Source organism: Hipposideros armiger, unplaced genomic scaffold (assembly GCF_001890085.2).
Source record: "Hipposideros armiger isolate ML-2016 unplaced genomic scaffold, ASM189008v1 scaffold_0, whole genome shotgun sequence".
In the NCBI taxonomy this organism is placed as follows: Eukaryota; Metazoa; Chordata; class Mammalia; order Chiroptera; family Hipposideridae; genus Hipposideros; species Hipposideros armiger.
This window is the reverse complement of record NW_017731350.1, coordinates 5,015,763-5,035,234: the sequence shown is the minus strand read 5'-3', so window position 1 is coordinate 5,035,234 and position 19,472 is coordinate 5,015,763. Positions and strand designations below refer to the sequence as shown.

At 53.8% G+C, this 19,472-nt stretch overlaps 1 protein-coding gene across 2 annotated transcripts in view; it reads left to right on the top strand.

Annotated features, from left to right (window-relative positions):
* LOC109387518 (kelch-like protein 29) overlaps positions 1-19,472 on the top strand; it is a 228,368-nt gene that overhangs the window by 206,126 nt on the left and 2,770 nt on the right. The window contains exon 3 of one of the 2 annotated variants that reach the window (XM_019651517.1): positions 1,593-2,037. The exons of the other annotated variant lie outside the window; for it this stretch is intronic. Coding sequence (XP_019507062.1) covers positions 1,593-1,922 — 330 coding nt within the window. The 3' untranslated portion in view covers positions 1,923-2,037. Of the gene's footprint in view, positions 1-1,592; positions 2,038-19,472 lie in introns of those variants that run through there. 2 annotated transcript variants of the gene reach the window in all.

Here is a 19,472-nt window from a genome sequence, read left to right as displayed (position 1 = left end):
AGAAAAACGTTACATTTTTTTAAATTGGGGTAAAATATATAGAAACATATAATTCCCCATTTGCAAGTACACAGTTCAGCGGCATCTCGTACATTCAGAAGGTTTTGGAACTGTTATCACTCTCCAGTTCCAGGGCATTTTCATCACCCCAAAAGGAAACCCAGGCCCGTTCAGCAGCCACTCGCCATCCCCAGCTCCCTCACAGCCTTACTTTTTGTAAGCATAATATTGTAGAATGGACTCATGGGACGTCCCCTTGGCCGATGTGGTAGGAGGGAGGAGGCTTTTGCCTTGGTGATTTGCCATTCTCAGGAGGCTACGCGCTCTGTTGCCTTAGCACACACAGCACACTGCATCTTGGTTGTCTGAACTCTCTCTCTCTTTCCCCCACGGGCACTGCTAGTGTCTCACTCCTCTCTGTGGCCTCAGCTCCTAGCATTAGGTGGCACATGGCAAGCCTCGACAACCCTTGTTGGACGGAAGGCTATCAAAACCAGTCATTCAGTAGCCAAGATGCTACTTCTTGTTGTTGAGGGATATAACTCTTTGTCCTTGAGTTGTCGTACTTTTGAACCCTGCACAGAAAGAAGCAAAATGCAGAGTCGGAAGAAAAGGCCCTTCGTGTCCCTCCTTTTAATTAGACGCCCTGTTAAATTGCAGCAATTTTGCACTGTGGTTCCTTCTCAGCACGTCTGGAAGCTTTGAAGAAGCTCTTAACCAAGGAAGCCAGGAGTTCATTTTATTCTTTTCCTCCTTATTTTCTGTCGAAGTCCAATTTACTGTTTTTTAACATTTTGCTTTTTGCTTGTGCCATTTGTTGAGGTTTGTGTATATAACAATGCTCCTTTCACAAAGGAGGTTAGTGCGGTGCTGTGGGATCCCCAGGGACCCCACTAATCACTTTTGATGGAGTAAGACTTGGAGAATCAATTATTTTGCCTTACAGAGTGAAGAAATTCACTGTTTTCTCGCCCTCTTACATGGAAATTGAGCCACTCGGAGAGCTCAGCTCCAGCCCCCTCCTCTGAAGTCTCCCTGGGCCGCTGGCTTCCCCCCCTCCACTCTCTGGCAGGACCTGGAAAGATCAAAGGGACAGATGACAGTGCTTGGCGCCCATTTGTCACTCCACTGGAGCGCACCAGTTGCAGTGTTAACAGTCAGGCCTTGTCCCGTGTTTCATGAATATTTTAGCGTGTTTGCTGGCAGAATTCTAACTGTGCTGTGTCCTCCTCGGCGTGCGCGTCACCCATATTCCAGAGTTTAATGGGCGCTTTGGGGGAAGGATGTGCCGCTTTTCCATGCGTCTCCTTTATGATCCTACAACACTCCAGCTAAGCTGCTCCGTGTCCAGGGCCTCAAGTCCACGTGGTCTTTCTTATTGTCTCAACGCACTGAATCCTGACACAGGGGCAGGGAAAGGGGTTTCGTTTTTATTGACCAAAACTGTAGGGGCTAGAGAAGGAACAGTCCGTGTGCTGGCCCCCTTGCAACATTGTCCTCATGCGTCTTCCAGGCTGTTCTTCTGTGGTGTTTTGTTTCTGAAAAGCCCTCTCTCCTGCCTGCCGCTCAGTCTGACCCCACCTGTCTTCCAGATCCCACCTACTGCCCACCCCACTGGTCCGTCTTCACAGAAGCCTCTGACAATTCTGGACATCCCGGTCCCCACTATGAACTTTGGGCTTGACCTGTCCCCTCTGTGGGGACCCAGCGGCAGGGCCTGTTTTTCCTCCTGGCTTCCCCACCACCCAGCCTGGCGCAAAGCTGGACACCAGGTGACCTCGGGAGGGAAGCTGATTTGGGAAGAGGCCCCATGGGGTCCAGGCCTCTCCCTTGGTCCAGTGGGAACTCACACCCTCCCACTTGGGAACAGGCTGAGGAGGCGGAGTCCAGGGGCCTCAGCTCCCCTCAGCAGTTCCAACTGACCCCTCCCACCAGCTGCCAGGCCAGACCTCCACGGGGCACTGCTGACACGCGCTAGGCCTTCCCGGGCCTCCCTCAGCCCTGGGCCTGAGAGACACACACTTGTGCCACAGGCGAGTCTGTTTTCCCTTCTTTGTGGTTTTTTTCTCCACACAGTGACGGTGGTTGCCGCCGGGTTTCTCACTCCCCATGATATTTGTGACCACTCCTGCCAAGGCTCTCCGGGTACAGAGGCTGTCACCATGGAGCTGTTTTAGGGAGAGACAGAGCAATCGACTCTATCCTTTGCTAAACAGGATAGTCACATGGACTCCCAGCTTGTGAACAGAAGTGACGCTGTGTGTGCCAAGTGTCTCCATCCCCCTGAAAGGGAGAAACCCTCTGAATCCCAAATTCCTGACTGGCTTCCTTGGAAAGAGGCCCTCCCTTTGCATACCTCCACCTTGTGCCAGGTGGCGCACTGTTCGTAAGGCCAGTCACCTCGCCCAGGGCAGGCTCCGGAGTAGCCAGGGTGAGGGCACCCTGGGGCCTGGAGACCAGTCAGCCAGAAACGCTTGCTGAGGGCCACCTTGGTGCCTGGCTTGGGCCCAGCCCTTGGCGGACTCTGCAATGGGCACCTCAGGAGTGAAGCCGACGTGGATCCTGCGCATAGCGAAGCCCAGGATGAGTCAGGATGGCCAACAAGTTAAACAACATACAGAAACGAGTGAGCCTTCGTGGGAGCAGGGGCTGCTGGTAGGCCTGGAGCCACTGTTCCCATCACCCTCAGATCTCCCGTGACACCTGATGGACAGGTGGAGGGTTGGGTTGTATTCATATCTTTTGGGAATGTGGAATTTGGATCCTTCGGACCCAAGATTCTGATAAATACGCACACAGCATGTACTCACACACTTATGATCCATTGACGTTGAGGTCTGTACAGCAGAATGTCAGAGAAAACTTGCCAGAGTCGGGCTTGGACACGCAGATGTGCAGTGTGAGAAATGAGCCCTACAGGTCAGATGGCCTGGGGTCAGCTTTGCCCCCTCCCCCCACCGTCTCACCCTAAGAGCGTCTCCACAGTGTTTCATTCATCAAATGCTGACTGACTCCTGTGCCGTGGGGGTGGGGGGATGCGGGAGCTGAGGGCACACGAATGCCCCCCACCCCGCCCCAGCTCTGCCCAAGGAACCCTTGTCCAGTCCCCGAGGTGCCTGTGTAACAGGCCGATTCCCAGATACCAGCTTTTCCCAACCAGAGTTTATGGACTGTGAATCTCTAAGGTGGCAGCCTAGATCTGCGTCTTCAACAAGCTCCCGCAGGACATTGTGTGCACTGAGGGTTGAGGCTGGGGTTGTTCTGGGTTATTCTGAGCTATCCCAGTAGGTGGGCTGCAGGGTACAGAGAGAAGGCCGAGAGAAACTGTGCTGGGCCAGCCTGGAGCGCTCCCATCAGGCCTGGTGAGGTTTTGGGGTGCTGCCTCGACAGGAGACCATTTCCCTGCACCCTCAGACCATGAGCATTGTCGGGGCATGCCAAGTCTGGTCCACCTTTGGGTCAGACACTGACCGTGTCCCAAGATGAGTTATTTCAGACCCGGCCCCCCCTGGCCCCATCCTGACTGCCCCCACTTATGTGTCGCACCGTAACTCCGTTTCAGTGTGTCTCCAGTGACACGTATGCTCCGCCAAGCCCAGGACCTGTCTTACCCATCCTTCTCTCCCTCACGGCTCCTTGGGGTTCGACATGTTGGCGGCACTCAATAAATGGCTGTTAATGTAATGTAATCAAATCGCTGAATTGAGGCAAGACAGGGCCGGGTGGCCTGTGCGCCCTTTTCCTTGGACCCAGTCAGCAGGAATGGAGGGAGGACCAGCCCTGCCATCTGAAGACCCTACACCTCCCCTGGGGAAGGAAATATTGATTCTGCTGTTTGTTTTGCAAGGAAGCTGTCCCCAGTGGGACAGCCAGATCTAGTGCAAGTGAAATGGAAACTGAAGGAGGTAGTGCTTTTGCAGCTGGTCTATTAATAGGGTGGAGGAGAGGCCCCCCAGCCCGGGGGCCGCCCCGTAGCTGTGGGCCCTGGGGGGTTACTCTGGAATCCCGCCCACCCTCCCAGCTCAGCTCGCATCGCTCCACTCTGCTGCAGACAGAGATGGGAATCGCAGCAGTGTCAATCCAGGTCACCTTTTAAGTGGGAGCCAAGTTGAGCAGCCTTGGCCCAGGACTCCAGCAAAGAACTCCTGAAACTCCTATTGGCCACAGCACAAGGGTCAGCAAACAGAAGGCACATTTGGGACCTACAGGGTAGCACGCTTTTCCTTTCTGCTTCAGAGGAAAACCTGAGTTGAGCAAAGCAAGGCCAACCCAGCAGCCATCTGGATGCTACACTGTCCAGAAGCTAAATCTAATATCTCCGTTACCCAAAACAGTTCTCAGAAAAACTTTCCCAAATATTGGGACTTGATGGTCTTCAAACAGGGTGCTAGTGTCTGAAGTGCAGGGCAGATGAGGCTGCCATGTACAGTAGCACAAGGCGTGCACCGAACAACCGTGGACTTCCATTCTGGGTCCTGCTATGTTGCGATAACTTTCAAAGGAACACAACTGGCATCCTGGGAGAGCCCAGCTCCCAGTTTGAAGAGGGCTGTCTAAATACGAAGAAATGGAGAAGCTAGACGAGCCGAAAGGCCCAATGTTTAAACCTCTTACTTTATAGACAGAAACAGAGGCCTAGGGAGGGAAGGGACATGTCCAAGGTCACACAGCATGTATGTGACAGACCCAGCTGTATGACTGGGCCTCCTGGCCCCCAGGGCTCTCTTGCCTCTTGTCGCCTCTTCTATTTGATTCCTCTTAATATTTCACCTGCCCTGGTATCGCTGAGGGATACAGCCTTGAAGGAAGATCACCTTCTGGGGTTTTCTGCCTCGTCCCAAGCAGCGTTCTAAGTTGTGATTTTTCTCAAAGGCCCCAGGCTGGGCGGGCTCGTCTGCCTGCTGTTTGTCCAGGCTTTGGCCCGTATGTTTTGTCCATTTCACGCTCTCCCTCCAGCTCTCCCAAGATTGTCTCCTGTAGGTTTGGGGGTTTTATTTTTTTTTTGCATCTGCCCCCGCCAAAGTATGTGGGTTGATGTTCAAGACCTTAAAACTCAGGGAGCCTTCAGAGCAGGAAAGTCCATCCCCGTGCAGGCGTCCTGCCCAGACTCTGCGTTCCACCGCAGGCCGAAGTGAGGCCTAGGGTGGCCCAGCGCATGCTGAGATCACCACCCACAGGGAGGCTGGCTTTCAGTCTCTAAACTGAGCACAGACGTCTAGGCCGACTGGCACCAAGGGTGCTGAGTGGCCCCTCCAGGACTTGCTACCTTCAGTGTCCAGACCCAGAGCTAGGCTAGGAGGAGAGGACACTGCCCCGCGTCAGCAGCAAACCAAGGCGCCCTTTATTCAGTGGAGGTGGAGGTGGGGCCAGCCAGAGGACACAAATGTATTTCTTCATCACTCAATAAACAAATGTTTATTTAGCACCGACTGTGTGCCTAGTCAAAACAAACATCCCTGCCTTTATGGTGCTTATGTGCTAATGGATAGCAATGGATAATAAAATAAATAAGTGAATGTCAAATGGTGGAAAGTGCTTCAGAGAAATGAAGCCAGAGATGGACGTCAGAGAGCACCAGGGTGGAAGGAGGCCTGTTTAGGTGACATTTGAGCAAAGACCTAGAGAAGGTGGGTGGGAGCCACATGCATAGGAGCCTTTGAGGCAGAGGGATGCGAACGTGCGGAGGCCTGAGGGAGGAAGGGGCCTGGCCCGCGCAAGGGTGGGCGAGAGGCCGGTGCCCCTGGGGCATTGGGCCTGGGGACCCCTCTGGCTGTCACGGGAGGGCGTAGACCGAAAGGGGCAGGGCAGAGCCAGGACAGAGCTCAGAAGCCCACACATTCCCTCGCATCTTCAGGCCAGCCCTCTCTCTGGGCTCCCAGGCCATCGAGCCAGCTGCTTCCTGGGCAAAGCATTGGGTACCCGTGGGCACCTCAGACTCACTTGAGGTAGCCCTTCACTCTCAGCTTCCCGCTGGGTTTCCTGACTCAGACCCTACGTCCAGCCCAGGTGTCCAGCCCTGACTCCTCCCACCCCCTCACCCCTGCAGCCCGTGGCGCGTCACCGACCAGTCTACGCGTTAGACTATCCCTGTCCTGTACCCGCTCCTCTCCCTTGCCATGGCCCCTGTGCCAGTCAAGTCCTCACCCAGACTCCCCCAGATCACTGTAAGGCCTCCGAATGGGCCTCTCAGCACCCCCTTCCTGCCCCTCCAGCCTCTCCTCCCATTGCCAAGACCCCTCCTCCCCAGGATGGCACTGCCCCCCTCACTTTGCTCCAACCTTACCTACTGTCCCTCACCCTGCCAGCTGGGGAGCAGCGTGCCATCCTCGGTGCAGCTGCATTTCAGCCTTTTCCCTTCCTCCTTCCTCTTCCTGAAGAGCCCCCATCACCCCTTCCTGGGGAACGCTCACTCGTCTCTCAAAACCTGACCCTATCATCTCCTTCCTGAAGTCGTTCCTGCCAGCCCCTCCCATCCCCAAAAGGTGGAATGTCCTTTCCCTCCTCTCTCTCTGTCCTGAGTCTGACATACATAGGTCCTTGGGAAGTGTTGAACAGAAAAGTGAGGACTCCTGACTGTCCCCCAAACTCCTTCCTTCGGCACCTGTCGACCTTAGCCTCTGAGCTGTTCTTGGGCCCACTGGGCTGGGAGCGCGGAACGTTTCCGGGAAATGTTTGCTGAGTGAGCGCATGTTTCTTGAGCACCTTGAGTCAACCTGTGCTCACTCACTGCTGTGGGAAGAGAGAAGTCAGTGGCCCCAGGCAGCTTCACAAAAGCGACACAGCCTGGGCCTCAGGAGGGTGTTAGACACCCAGGGCATTAGGCTGCATGGTGGCAACTCTAAGGCAGTGGGTGGAGAGGGGGAGTCTTTGATCCCAAAGAAATCAATTCCCACATTGACCCCCATGCTGCCCGTCCACGCTCCAGGTCACTTTGATCCACAGACCCAGGCATCCTGGAAGTTGGGCCCCGTTGTCTCTGAACTTGGCCTCCCAGAAAGAACTGTCATTGGTGCCCTAGGGCAGCTGCACAGGCACATTCTGACCTGAGGGAGCAGGGCAGGGGCTGGTAGCTGAGCCGCCCCAGAGAGAGGCCCAGGATCTACATGGTGCCAGGCCTGAGGCCATCTGGGGAATACAGAGATCTGATCAAGCCCCTGACAGGCCGGTTGCAGCCCAGGTTCGCCCCAACATCAGCCCCTGCTTTGTGGGCCCGTGGATCTTTTAGCAGAAATGATTAGTCATCTTTCCAGAATGGATGTGCCAGGGGTTCTGCTTTTCTGCCCAAAAGAATGGGAAGGACAGAGAACTGGAGGGGACCTTCTCAGGGACAGCCAAGAAAAGAAGGTTTTTTTCACAAGTCTGTTGGGAGAAAGGGGCCATCATCTGGCCCCCAAACGGGTGTGGGCACCTCCCTGACCCTGGGGAGCCAGTGGTCCCCGCTCCTGCACTCTGGTCCAGGAACTTCATGCCTGACCTAGAAGCCTTTTTTAGGAAATTGCCACCATTTGGTTTTGTAGGTTTCTAAGGCTATTTTCCCCACTAGCCCCCTGGTCCTCTCGGGGGCTTTCTTCTCCACTCAAGTACGAGGGCTTTCTTTGTCTTTGTGTCCATCACGGAGTCACACAGAAATGAGCACCAGGAGCCGAAAGGGGTCCTGAGTGCCCTCGGTTAATTGGAGTGGCCACAGATTTCCTGTGGGAGGGGGGCTCCCCAAGCTCTGGGAGTATTTGGCAGAGTATGTCACCCAAGCTGAAGAAAGAACATCTCAGTCAGCAAGGTACTTTTTGTCTGGTGGCTTGTTGACAGGTCGGTGATTGCTAATGTCTGAGACTTGAAAGTGGAGAAAAGCAGTCATTTTTCCTAGTGTTTTGTTTATAAAACCTGGATGGTTTGGAGCCATTCAAACACTGGAGGACTTGGGGTAGATGTTTCCCCTTCTTTACCACCTGGATGAGTGGTGCATCGTATCACGAGAGTGAACAGGCAGGTCTGGGTGCAGTAGATCCACAGGCCTCTCTCTCTCACTAAGGGCCCATTTCCCCAGGATGCTGACAAGTCTAGGTCCCCTTGATGGTAGAGTGCGTGGGTCCCTCTTTCCTATGGGGTGGCCTCTCCTACCACTCCTCTTGGGCAGCAGCGAGGGGGTAGGAGGACATCAGAGCCCTTGGGGGACGTAGACCAGGGTGGTCCCATAAACCTGTCCCCACCTACTGATCCTTTGGCCCCTAAAACCCAGGCTCTGAAACACAGGGTCTACCCCTAGGAAAGGCCTACCTTGGGCCCGCTCTTCCACTTTTTTGAGGTCTCAGCCTGCAGCAGCTTGGAAGCAGTGAGCTCTAAGAGGCCCCACATTTTAAACATAAGGCATGAGAGAAATCAGGGCACACCGGAGGCCAGGTCTGCTCATTAAGCACTCATCGGCCCCAAGCTTTCCTGCCGTCTCCTCCGTCCCCACTTAGAGGTCCCCAGTTACAGAAGAGCACCAGCCTGGAGCAGGGTTCTGATCCTTTCCCTGCCTCTCATTTTCTCTGAGCTCTGGTGCCTCGGTTTCCCTGCCTGTCAAACTGGAACTAGCCATCCCTGCCGCACCCACCTCACAAGGGAGCTATGAGACTGAAATGAGAGGTGGAGTGTGGCAGGCCTTGGGGGAGGGGACCAGATGAACAGGGTGTCGATATGTTTATTATGCAGCAGTGGCTGCAAGTTTCTCAGCTTCTACCTGGAGTTTCCTGGGTTGGTCTTTTGCGGGCAAGCTGGAGAGCCGCAGGCTTCATGGAACATGCGTGATTTCATGGTGCAGTGGGCACTGGGCCGTCTGGGGTGTGTGTGTGGGGGGGTGCACCATCTGGAACCGATTGGCGTCTTCCTGAAGTCAGAGGCCGTCCGCAGACTTCCTGCCCGGCTTCTGTGGGCCCTGGAATGAATCCCACCTGGACTCAGGACCAGGGACATTTCATTCCCCTGGATGATTTGTGTCCCAGACCCCTGGAGAGCCCACTCCCAGCCAGCCACACTGCCGTTCCTGGGCCAGCTTCTTTTCATCGTCTTTCTGTAAACACGTTAAAAACTGCCTTCCTGAGAAGTTCCAGTTCTCCGCCTCTCCCTCCGTCTTGCGGCCTCCCCTGGTTTCAGCCTCCAGGGTTGAAATTCTTTTTCCTAGTCTCTATGAGGAATTGGTGAAAACAGGGGGAAAAAAAGCAGGAAATTAATGTCCCAGCCTCCAGGCTCCACACAGCATTAGATGGAATTAAAGCAGAATAATGAGTCGATACACACACAACTCTGTTGTTCTTTCATTTTCCTTTCAAAATTCATGTAGTGAACGCTCCCTCCACCCCATACCATCTTAGGCTGGAAGATTCGTGAGCGCCCTGAATGAATTTACATACCAAATGGGTTTTAATTTTATATTTTCGCTTAAGGTCAGGACATTTATTTATTATCATTATTTATTACTGAAGCACGAGTGGTTTTAATTATTTTAGTGTTCCTCCTCCCAAGCAGGATCGCTGCTAGCTATGGAACATTTTCGGTTTCCGCTCACATAAATAATATAGTTTTTAATTTCATGAAGATTTAGTATTCGTCTGCTTTGTAAATTAAAGTCATCGCTTACCACAACAGACACGGAGTGTTCGGAACATCCCGGTGGACTTCCGCCGCGTCTCCTTTGGTGGTCACTTTTCCCAGCTTTCATCACCTCGTGCAGGTGCCTGGAGAGAGGGGCCCGCTGCCAGGCCAGGAGGACAGAGGCAGTGGGTGTGGAAAAGGAGGAACGCAGGGCGGGGAAACGAGCCCCTTTTGACACAAGGTATCGCTCGCTTTTATATCCGTTACCCCATGTGTTCCAACAAAACCCTTCCCAAGCCAGTGTTTTTTCTCTCCTGTACACGTTCCTGCCCGGCAATTAACTTGTCTAAGACCACGCAAATCCAAGCACAGGTTCAGGCCCCTGTAGGTGCGACTCCAAGGCCCAGCCCTTCTTTTCCCTCCTCCTCCGAGCCTTCTCTGTGCCAGGTGTCAGCACCCAGGCCCAGGGGGAGGCTGGCGGAGGCTGCAGCCAGCATGGGTGGGAGCGGAAACAGAGAAGGAAGGGGCAGGCAGGATGGGTGGAAGGCAGAGGCCAAGGGCTGGGCCCCGGATCTGACTGTGCGTATCCGACTGGAGGGAGAAGCGTCCCGACTGCCTCAGGGGCAGAGGCCCTGCGTGGTGCCTAGGGGCAGTGTCCCCAACACACAGCCAGGAGATTCAATCCGGCTGCCCTGGAGCAGCTGAACCTTGCAGGACCCCCCTCCCTAGGGCCCCTCCCCACCCTCCCACCTTTTCTTTCCACCTGGATCCTCATCTCTGTCAGGCAAGCTGCTGGTCACTAAGTTATGAGCTCCCAGAGCGGGGAGAATCCCCATCCCTAACCAGGATTTCCTGTCTGTAATTCACTCTCCCCTGCCTCTTCAAGGTCCTCCCCGACCACCCCTAGGCTGGCTTCGTCCTCCGGAAGCATTTCCAGAAGGCAGCCGACTGTCAATCAGGAACCGTGTTTGCACTTCCCCTCATTTGTCACGAGAACACCATTCCACAGCACTAGGTCCACTTTGCTGCCAGAAAGCCTCTGGAATGAGCAGGCTGTTTGGGGTTGCCATGGAGAAACTGGGCCCTTTGGCGGTTTGAGCTGTGTGCTGTGTGCAATAGCAGGCCCTCACCCACCAACCGGGGCAGCAGCCTCACACCCTGCTGCCTTTCCTGGGCAGTCAGTGCCCTCTGCTCAGACCCAGCCAGCCAGCTGCATCCCCACCCCTTAGGGCTATTAGCAAGTTTAAAACATATATGAAGGGCTGGCTGAGTGGCTGAGTTGGTTAAGAGTTTGCTTAAGAGCATGAGCTCTGAGCAACAGGGTCGCTGGTTCGATTCCCACATGGGCCAGTGACGCTGCGCCCGAGCTGAGCTGCTGCTGAGCTGCCAACAGGTGGCAGGATGGCTCAGCTGGTGAGAACACATGCTCCTAACAAGACTGCCTGTTTGATGGTGAGCTACGTCCACCCGCCTCTGGGACTGAACTTGGCACCTTGAGCTGAGCTGCCGCCCAGATGGCTCAGTGGATAGAGTGTGCACTCTTAACAGCAAGGTTGCTGGTTCAACTCCTGCATAAAAAATATATATATATATATACACACACACACACACACACACACACACACACACACACACACATGAAATTTAAATGACACCAGCTTCATTCTGCACAAGTTTTCTTGCGTTCTTGTCCAGGCGCTGGCTGCAAGTCAGCCCGGGTGAAACTCAGTCTCCAAGCAGAGGTTTTCGTGTCCTGGTGGCTGTGTCCTGGGGGAGAAGAAAGAGCCGGTTTCATAACCGCACTCAAGTCAACGCAGCACAGACAGAGTCGCTCGGACACTCACTTGCCATGATAAATCAGGGGCCCTGACACCCTGTCCTTGTGCGCCATGTGGCTTAAATTGAGGCAGAAAATAAAGCTCGCACTGAGTCATCCTTCTCCATAACGGAAGATGAGATTGTGTTCTCGGGAATACAGCGTGTTAGAGGAAGTCCCCTGCCAGAGCGGGGATGTATCTCTTTAGCACATCTTTAATTCCTCTCCTGTGAGCATCTCCCTCTCTAAATGGGGGAGCTAGGAAGACTTCGGTGCTGGGCAAAGCCATCTCTTACCTAGAATGATGGAATTCTTTTCTCCATCTCTAACACAGTTCCCCCTAGGAGGACATAAATAAATAGAAGATTCCTGGTGAATACTTTACCCATTTTTCAGATTTTCTTCCTTCTCACTCATGGCACTAACTTAAGTGGTACTACTGGATTGGTACCAGCCAGATAGGAGCCTGGGGACACAGGAAGTCTCGGGGCTGCGTTTAGAATCAAATAGTTAATGGTGAAGTCTCTTCCCACCGAAACGGGAAATAAAATAGCTTCTGAGCCAAATCTCATGCTGCTTTCTACAGGGAGGCCCAGCTTTTAGGGAAGTGGGCTCCCTCTGAAATCCAGACCCACGCGTGAAAAAGACATTTTTCAGCTTCCTTTGAAAAGGTACAATTAGGCATTTGTTTACCACACACATCCTGCTTTATAGAGGAGGCGACTGAAGCCTGGAGATTGAGGCACTGGCCTGAGGTCACATAGCTGGGAAGGGACTGTGCCTCCTACCCTGAAATCTCAAAGCTGGTTCCGTGTGCTCAGAAACATGCTGTCTGCTGAGTGTCCACATGGGTCCAAGCCTCTGATGGGGGTATGGTTTCCTCTGCTCAGCCCAGCACCTGCCTTCAGGGACCCTCAGTCTGGCTGCAGAGGCAGAACAAGGCAAGGAGAAAGTCGGGGAACAAGATGAGGCCATTTATAATTAGGCTTCTGACTACAGCAGGCATGGCAGCATCCTGAGGGAGGCTGGGCAGGGTGGGTTTGGGTGGGCAGAGACTGGGGAGGGCAGGCTGAGAACCAGGTGGGCAATCAGAAGAACCAGCAGGTGGTACCCAGCAGACAATGGGGAGAATGGGGCTGTGTGAGGGGCAGAGGGAAAGGGCTGGGGCTCTGATGCCTGGATGAGAGTTTGGGCTTGATCTCGAGGGAGGCCTCGCAGGGGAAAACAGTCCCAAAATCAAGATCCAAAGCCCTGCACCTCCTCCAGGCTCCACCATCAACTCGCTGTGTGTCCCTTCACCCATCTCTAAAACGAGCCAGAGCGAGGTCCTCTCGGGCCCTGACATATTGCCAATCCAGGGCCGGCCATGGGGAGCCCTTGTAGGCTCTTCTACAGAGACGAGGTGCATCTTCCAGGTGCATTCCCCCACCCAGCTGGTGGAGCGCTAAGCCCTCGTGCTGGGCTGGCTTCTCCTCTGGGCCCGAGGTGTGGTCATGGGCCACCTCTGGGCCTGGTGCCAGGAGTACGGCCCCTTTCCCATCCGGGTAGCTCTTGGTTCTGCAGGCCTAGGAGGCATCAGCTGCACAGCTCTTCAGGGCATGGCGGGCAGCAGCATCACGTCACGGGGACAATAATAACCAGGCTGAGCTCATGCCAGGTTGGTAATAGAGCAGCGCTGATGAGGGTTGGCGTTTATTGAATCTTTACTGTCTGCTAGGCATGAGTGGGTGCCTTGCACACATTTTGTATCAAATCCTACAGGACAAGTATTATTATCCCCATTTTCAGATGAAAAAACTAAGGTTTAGGGACGTTCATTTGCCAAGATCATTTTCAAAGTAAGTCACTTGCCAAGGTTTTGACCTTAGGTTCATCTGACTCTAAGACTGTGTATAAGCATTTAAGCTCCTTGTGTTTGCCTCAGACAAACCTGAAAATTCAGGTGGCATGCATTGGACTGTTTGCATACACAGGTGCACACTCACACATCTGCTGTGCACAGACGCACACTGCCCTGTGCTGGTCACCCCCACATTCCCTGATGTGCAGCTCCCCCTGGACGGCTGCGTGGGAGCGACCGCTACACAGCCACAGAGAGAACTGATGGCCCTTCTCCAAGGACAGATCATAGACTCACAGCACAGCAGGGTCTGCAACAGAGGACACTCCCAGAGTGCCCACGGCGGCCCCGTGGCAGCCCAGGGGAAGGCTCAGCGGAGGCCTGGGCGGCACAGCATTCTGCTCATGATGGAGACCCTTCATCAGGTCGGGTCCCGGGGCTGCCCGCCTTCCAGAATTGGCGTGGGGGGCCTGATAGCTCAAAATGGCCCGCATTGAAACTAGGCTCGAGGGCAAAGCACTGCGATGCCTGTGCCTGCCGGACCCAGAAGGGGGGGAGGGCAGGGGAAGGCTAGGCCCTGCGTGGAGCCCCTCGGGAACTGCCACTGCTCAGGCCAGCTGGCCTGGGGAGGGTCCCCGGGAAACCCTCGGCATTCTTTCCTACTTCAAGAGTGTTTATTACATAAGCAGCTACACTGGGGCAGGCGGGGGCAAGAGAAGTGGGGGAATGTTAGGTTGCTCAAGTCAGAGAACAGTGAAGAGAGAAGAACATCATGCAGAATCGTCTGGAGCTGGTGACAAGGAAGATGCTGGCTGAGCTTCAAGTTCTGGGTCCATGGCCCAGGTAGGCCTCCGGCTTTGCCTAAGTCTTGGCCTGTCTTGGTCAACTCTTCCTCATCCGTTAAGTAGGAGAAGCACAATAGCCCTCAATAGCTAACAGGCAGATGTAGTAAATGCCAAGGAGCGCTCCACATGAGCAAACCAGGGCTTTTCCCATCAGAAATAACAATAAGAAAGGGTATAGCAGGCATTTCAGTCCCTTTAGCCACCTTTTCGATTACCGTCAACTCCCAAAGTGGTGAGATACCTCTAGACATTTTTAAATATATCATATGTTCTATAGCACGCTATATACACTTAATGTAGGAAATGTAAATATATATTTACACACACGTGTGTATATGTAAATATACACAAATACATACATACATGTAGTCTGGAAAAGTAAGAACAAGAGGAATTCCAAATGAGGATACTGGTCCTCACTCTTAATAGTGCTCATGTTTCATTTTTGGTTTTGTTTCTGTTTCTGTTTGTCCGCTCACATTTCCTGTTGTGTGGTCAAGGGTTGTGTATGACTTTTTGCAACTGAGAAACACAGAGGTCATGAGCCCAGCCTTTTTTGCAAGGGGCCACTGGAAGCCATGTCGCCATCTTGTGCTTCCTTCTGTGTGTTGGTTACAGAGAGCTCCTCTGGGTCCGTCATGGCTGCCCAGGTTTCCTCATTCCACCACTCTCCCCACGGTATCCCCCAAGGGGTGTGTGTGTGTGTGTGTGCGTGTACGCCACTTGAGGGGATAAACCACATTAACCAGAAGGTTTCTTTGTATTTTAAGTGTGGTGCTCAGGTAGGAGTGAAAAGGGAATTTCTCCCTGCATATTAGCTGGAATGCAGCCCAAGCTGGAGGTTGGTGACACCAAAATAATTGGAGGTAAGAGCTGTGAGGCCATTAAGATAAATTCTTGACATAAAAATGTAGGCTGCTTCATAAAAGGTTGCAATGACAATAGGTTATAGTGACAGCTTTTCAACAACTGTGTAAGCCTCCAGATGGAAGCAAATTCAGCATAATGAATTATGGGCAGTCTGGACAACACAGCATCCTTTCATAGGCATAGATCTAAGGGGAGAATAAAGTTATTCAGACTGACCCATATTAAATAACATTATTGTTAAAGCAGGAGCAAAGCCAGAGTGAAAGGGACAGAAGCTTAACAGCTCAGCTGCTGAGGCGGAAAGGCCTTGGTCTTCCAACCCGGGCACTGGGCCTTTGCCGCGCCCTTCTCGGGTCTAATGAGTGTCTTTGCCTGCGGGATCCTGTGCCGCACGTCCACGCTCGTCTGGCAGGGCTCCCGGGCCTTCCTTGTGAAGGCCTCCACCTTTGTTCCTCCACAGCTCAGCTCTTTGCGAAGTTTTGCCCTTTTGATGAAATCACCTCCGTTGACTCGTGGCTGAGGCACAAGTAACCCTTCTTAAATGGGGTGATCTCTGGATGGGCGAGTCCTGCCAGAAAGAAGGACGCGCCGGGAAAGAGTGGGATCCATCAAGCCAGGAAATGGGAACAGGCCTGACTCCCACAAAATCCTCCCTGCCAGCGTCTGCCCTTGGCCTCTGACCAAGTTCTCACCTCTGAGCCAGAGAGCGCCTTTGCTCAGCTAAGAATAACAGCCACGATGATAGCCATCACTTCTAAGATGCCCACAGTGTCCTCTACTGTGTAAGTAGTGTTATGCCCATTTTACAGATAATGACAACTAAGGCCAAAGGAAGTTCATCTACCAGCTAATGTTCAAACTGTTTGGAGTTTAAATCTGGATTTGTCCGACCCCCCCCCCAAGTCTGAGCTCCTGACCACTGCACTGTCCTATAGCAACTCGTGACCACTCACACGCTCAAGGACTGAACAAAAAGCGTCATCAAAATGGGAGACGATCTGGTCAACACCTGCTAGGGCTACAGAGGGGCTCAGTAAGTGAGGATGCACGATTTGCTCGGCTGCGAAAAATCACACACATTTTAAATGGGTTTTGGTTGGGAGGAAAGCATCCTTGATAGCAAAATGTCTGAGTTCAGTGATTTCATTCCGGGTGTGTGCATTTATATTAATCATTCGCTAATGGCAGTTAAATGAGATGAAGTAATTTATGCGGCTGTAAGGAAGCAAATGTCCACACTGGAACAGGCGTACATTTATTCATGCTTCCACTCTGCATGGTTTGCCAGAGGAAAGCACCGACAGGTTTGGGGTCGTATTAAACCACGCCTGTGCTTGTGAATGAGGCCCTCTGGGGTCTCTGCCCTCAGATAAGGGCAGGCCCTTTAGGGGCTCACCTCAGTTCCCAGGTTCTGTTAGCTTGTATTAGAGCTGAGCTCTGTTTCCCAGCTCTGTGACTTCCTTCCAGCTTCTCTGTTCTGGAACGAAACTGAGTTCCTTTAGGCAAGACCACTGGAGTATGGGGGACGTACTCTTAGCTCTGAGATGCCCAGGGAAACACGTGAGTGCACCTCTGCCTTAGTCAGCTCTGGCTGCTGTAACAAAAATGACATAGACTGGGTGGCTTATACACAACAGAAATGTGAATCTTACAGTTCTGGGGGCTGAGATCAGGGTGCCAGCTTGGTGGGGGTCCCATGAAGGCCCTCTCCAGGCTTGCAGACTGCCTACTGCTGGTTGTGTCCTCATATGGGAGAAAGAGCTTGGAAAGCTCTCTGAGGTCTCTCATATAAGGGCACTAACCCCATCCGTGAGGACTCCACCCTCATGACCCAATCACCTCCCAAAGACTCCACCTCCTAATAGCATCCCATCGGGGGTTAGGATTCCAACATATGTATTTTGAGGGGACACAAACACTCAGTCCATACCAAACTTCCCGCCACATAGCATGTCTTGGCTGTTAGGTTCTCAGGTTAGCCCACCACACTGGCTGAGAAGGTCTTACGTGATGACTTTTCTACGTCGCCCCAGGGATTTCCACCCTGCATCCTAGCATGTTATTTGGTTATGCCCCACCTTCTCCCAGGCCAGGCTGGATGCACGCCTGAGCCCTCCCTGGTACTGGGCCCATGTGGGGTTCAGTTAACAGCTGTTGCTTCAAAGTCACACAGTGAAGAAAATTTGCAGCCGTGGGTCCAGAGGAGAGCAAACGGCCAGGCTGAGGCAGGGCAGCGGGAGGAGAGTCCAGTGACCACGGCAGCCACGGCCCTGGAGAAGTTCACTCACCCAGGGGCAGAGGGCAATAGGAAGGGTCCCTGAATGTGTCCCTGGCCCTCTAAGGCCTCAGAGGCTCGCCAAGACTTCCATAATTAATGCAGAATTGGGAAACGTCAGGGCGCAGGATGGCTTCCCCTCACAAACAAGGGGACAGCCATGCCGGACAGTTAGACATGACATCGTCCCTGTGTCTCCTGCCTGGAGCAGATCCTGAGTCATCTGCCCCCTCCCCCCACCCCACCCCCCATCGCCCCAGGGCCTGTCTGAGGCAGGCGTGTCATGTTACCCTTTCTCCTTGGGCTTTTCTTAGTAACAGCACTGGCTGGGTAGCTACACAGAGGCCACCCGGAGACATTCTGTACTGCTCGCCCCAAGGCTGGCCCTGACTCAGTATGTCCACCCCACTCAGGGAGCCCCCTCCTCACCCTGCCCAGGGTCCTAGGTGAGGTCAGTGGCACGAAGGGGGTCAGGAAAGCCATGACCATGGCAGATAAGCTGATGACTATCCCTCTCGGCCAAGGGACATCTCCAGGCAGCTGTTCTAAGTGAAATGCTTATTGAAACTCTGTCTTCTCTCCCCGGGATCTGATTCCTGGGCCAGAAGGAATGACCTGGAGGTGTGTGAGGCTGGATCTCAGGGGCTACCCAGGCCTGGCCTCTGTAGGCCACACCCCATTGGCTCAGAGAGATCAGGAAGCAGAGAGGGCGTGCCCAGCCCAGGCCAGCTTGGACTGGTCAGCAATTCTGGACTCCTCTGATTTCTCTGGAAAAGGTGTTGAGGCTCTTGCCATCTGACGAATGAGACACGGAATATGGAAAGAGAGGGGCGCCCTGTGCCCAGCTGGTGGTAGCAATCTGGGGTGAGGTCACAGGTCAGGACAGTGCCTCTCCTTAGAGTAGGTCAAGGTCAGAGCAGTGACCCGCACCCCACCAAGGGCAAGTAAGGGCTTAGGAAAGCAGGTCCAAGGTCAGAAGTAAAACTGGGCAGAATTCTCAGAACCTGGATTAATGGGGAATGCCCAGTCTATGGGGGTCCTGGTGCCTGATGCTCTGCTGTACACCCCTGGGGGCAATTTGGGCCAGAAAAGGCAGTCAGAGGTGGGCCTCAACCCCCAAGTCCACTCCCACCTCCATTCAGCAGCCAAGGAGTTTCCCGGGCCAGGTGTAGAGGTTGGCATGGAGGGGTGGAGGGGTTGGGATAGGGTGTGTGTCCCAAAGAGGTCAGCCTGTCCCTGGGCTGTGGGAGTCTCAGGTGGCCTCCGGCCGGCCCTGAACTCTGTATCTCAGGACAAAAATCAGGGATTTCAGAGCTGCAGGAGCCTCGAGGTCTCGAATCCATCCAGTGTTTTGCCTGGGGCTCTGGGGCGCAGGCCCTTTGAAAGGCCTGGGACATGTGGGAGGAGCATCTTCCCTGGTTGGCTTTCTGATCGAGGCAGATGGAGGCAGTGTGGCCAGGGAAACACATCCTCTCCCCAGTGCTGGCATCCAGGAAAGCTGCATGGACACATATACGCCCGCACCCCACTCTCCCTCCCCACGCCTGTCTCACCTGTGCCCAGCCCTGGGGAGCAGCCGCCAGCCGTGGAGCCCTTATCAGAAGCCCCGATGCAGAGGGAAAAGGCGTCTGCGCTCGGCTTCTTATAGAGCTTAGAGCAGGAACAGGTCTTGTGGGGCCACCCCTGGTTACCCAACATTGTTCCCGTCTCCTCCTAGTGGACTGTGCCCAGAGCAGGTGCCTGGATTTGCAGTGAGGTGGCCATGGCACCATGAAGTCAGTGCCACGGGCTCAGGCCTGGGTGCCTGGTGAACAGTGTGGGCCTAGACTCAGTGCCCAGGGACTGGGGCAGCCCCAGCGGGGCCCCTGTTGCCACTCGGCATGAGACGTCTGGACGCAGGACCGTTGGGCGACTGGAAGGTCATTTCTCCTCTTGTAACTGAGGCACTTGCTGCTGGTTACAAGCCCGGCTGATAAGTGGTCCCATTGGGACGCGGTGTCACCGGAGAAAAGAATTGACAGTGATGAAAGCGGCAGATTTCCTGGGAGACAGCGTCCCTTCCAGGCAGCAGCAGGAGCCCTGGAGGTGGACGCTGAGAGCTTTTCCTTCTGATTTTGACACTGAATGTGCCCGGAGGACTCAGGCCCCGGGAGCACTCGGTGCCCATCTGCACCATGGAAAGACCAAGTCACTTTGGGTCCGTTGACTTTATATATATATGTATATATATATATATATATATATATATATATATAT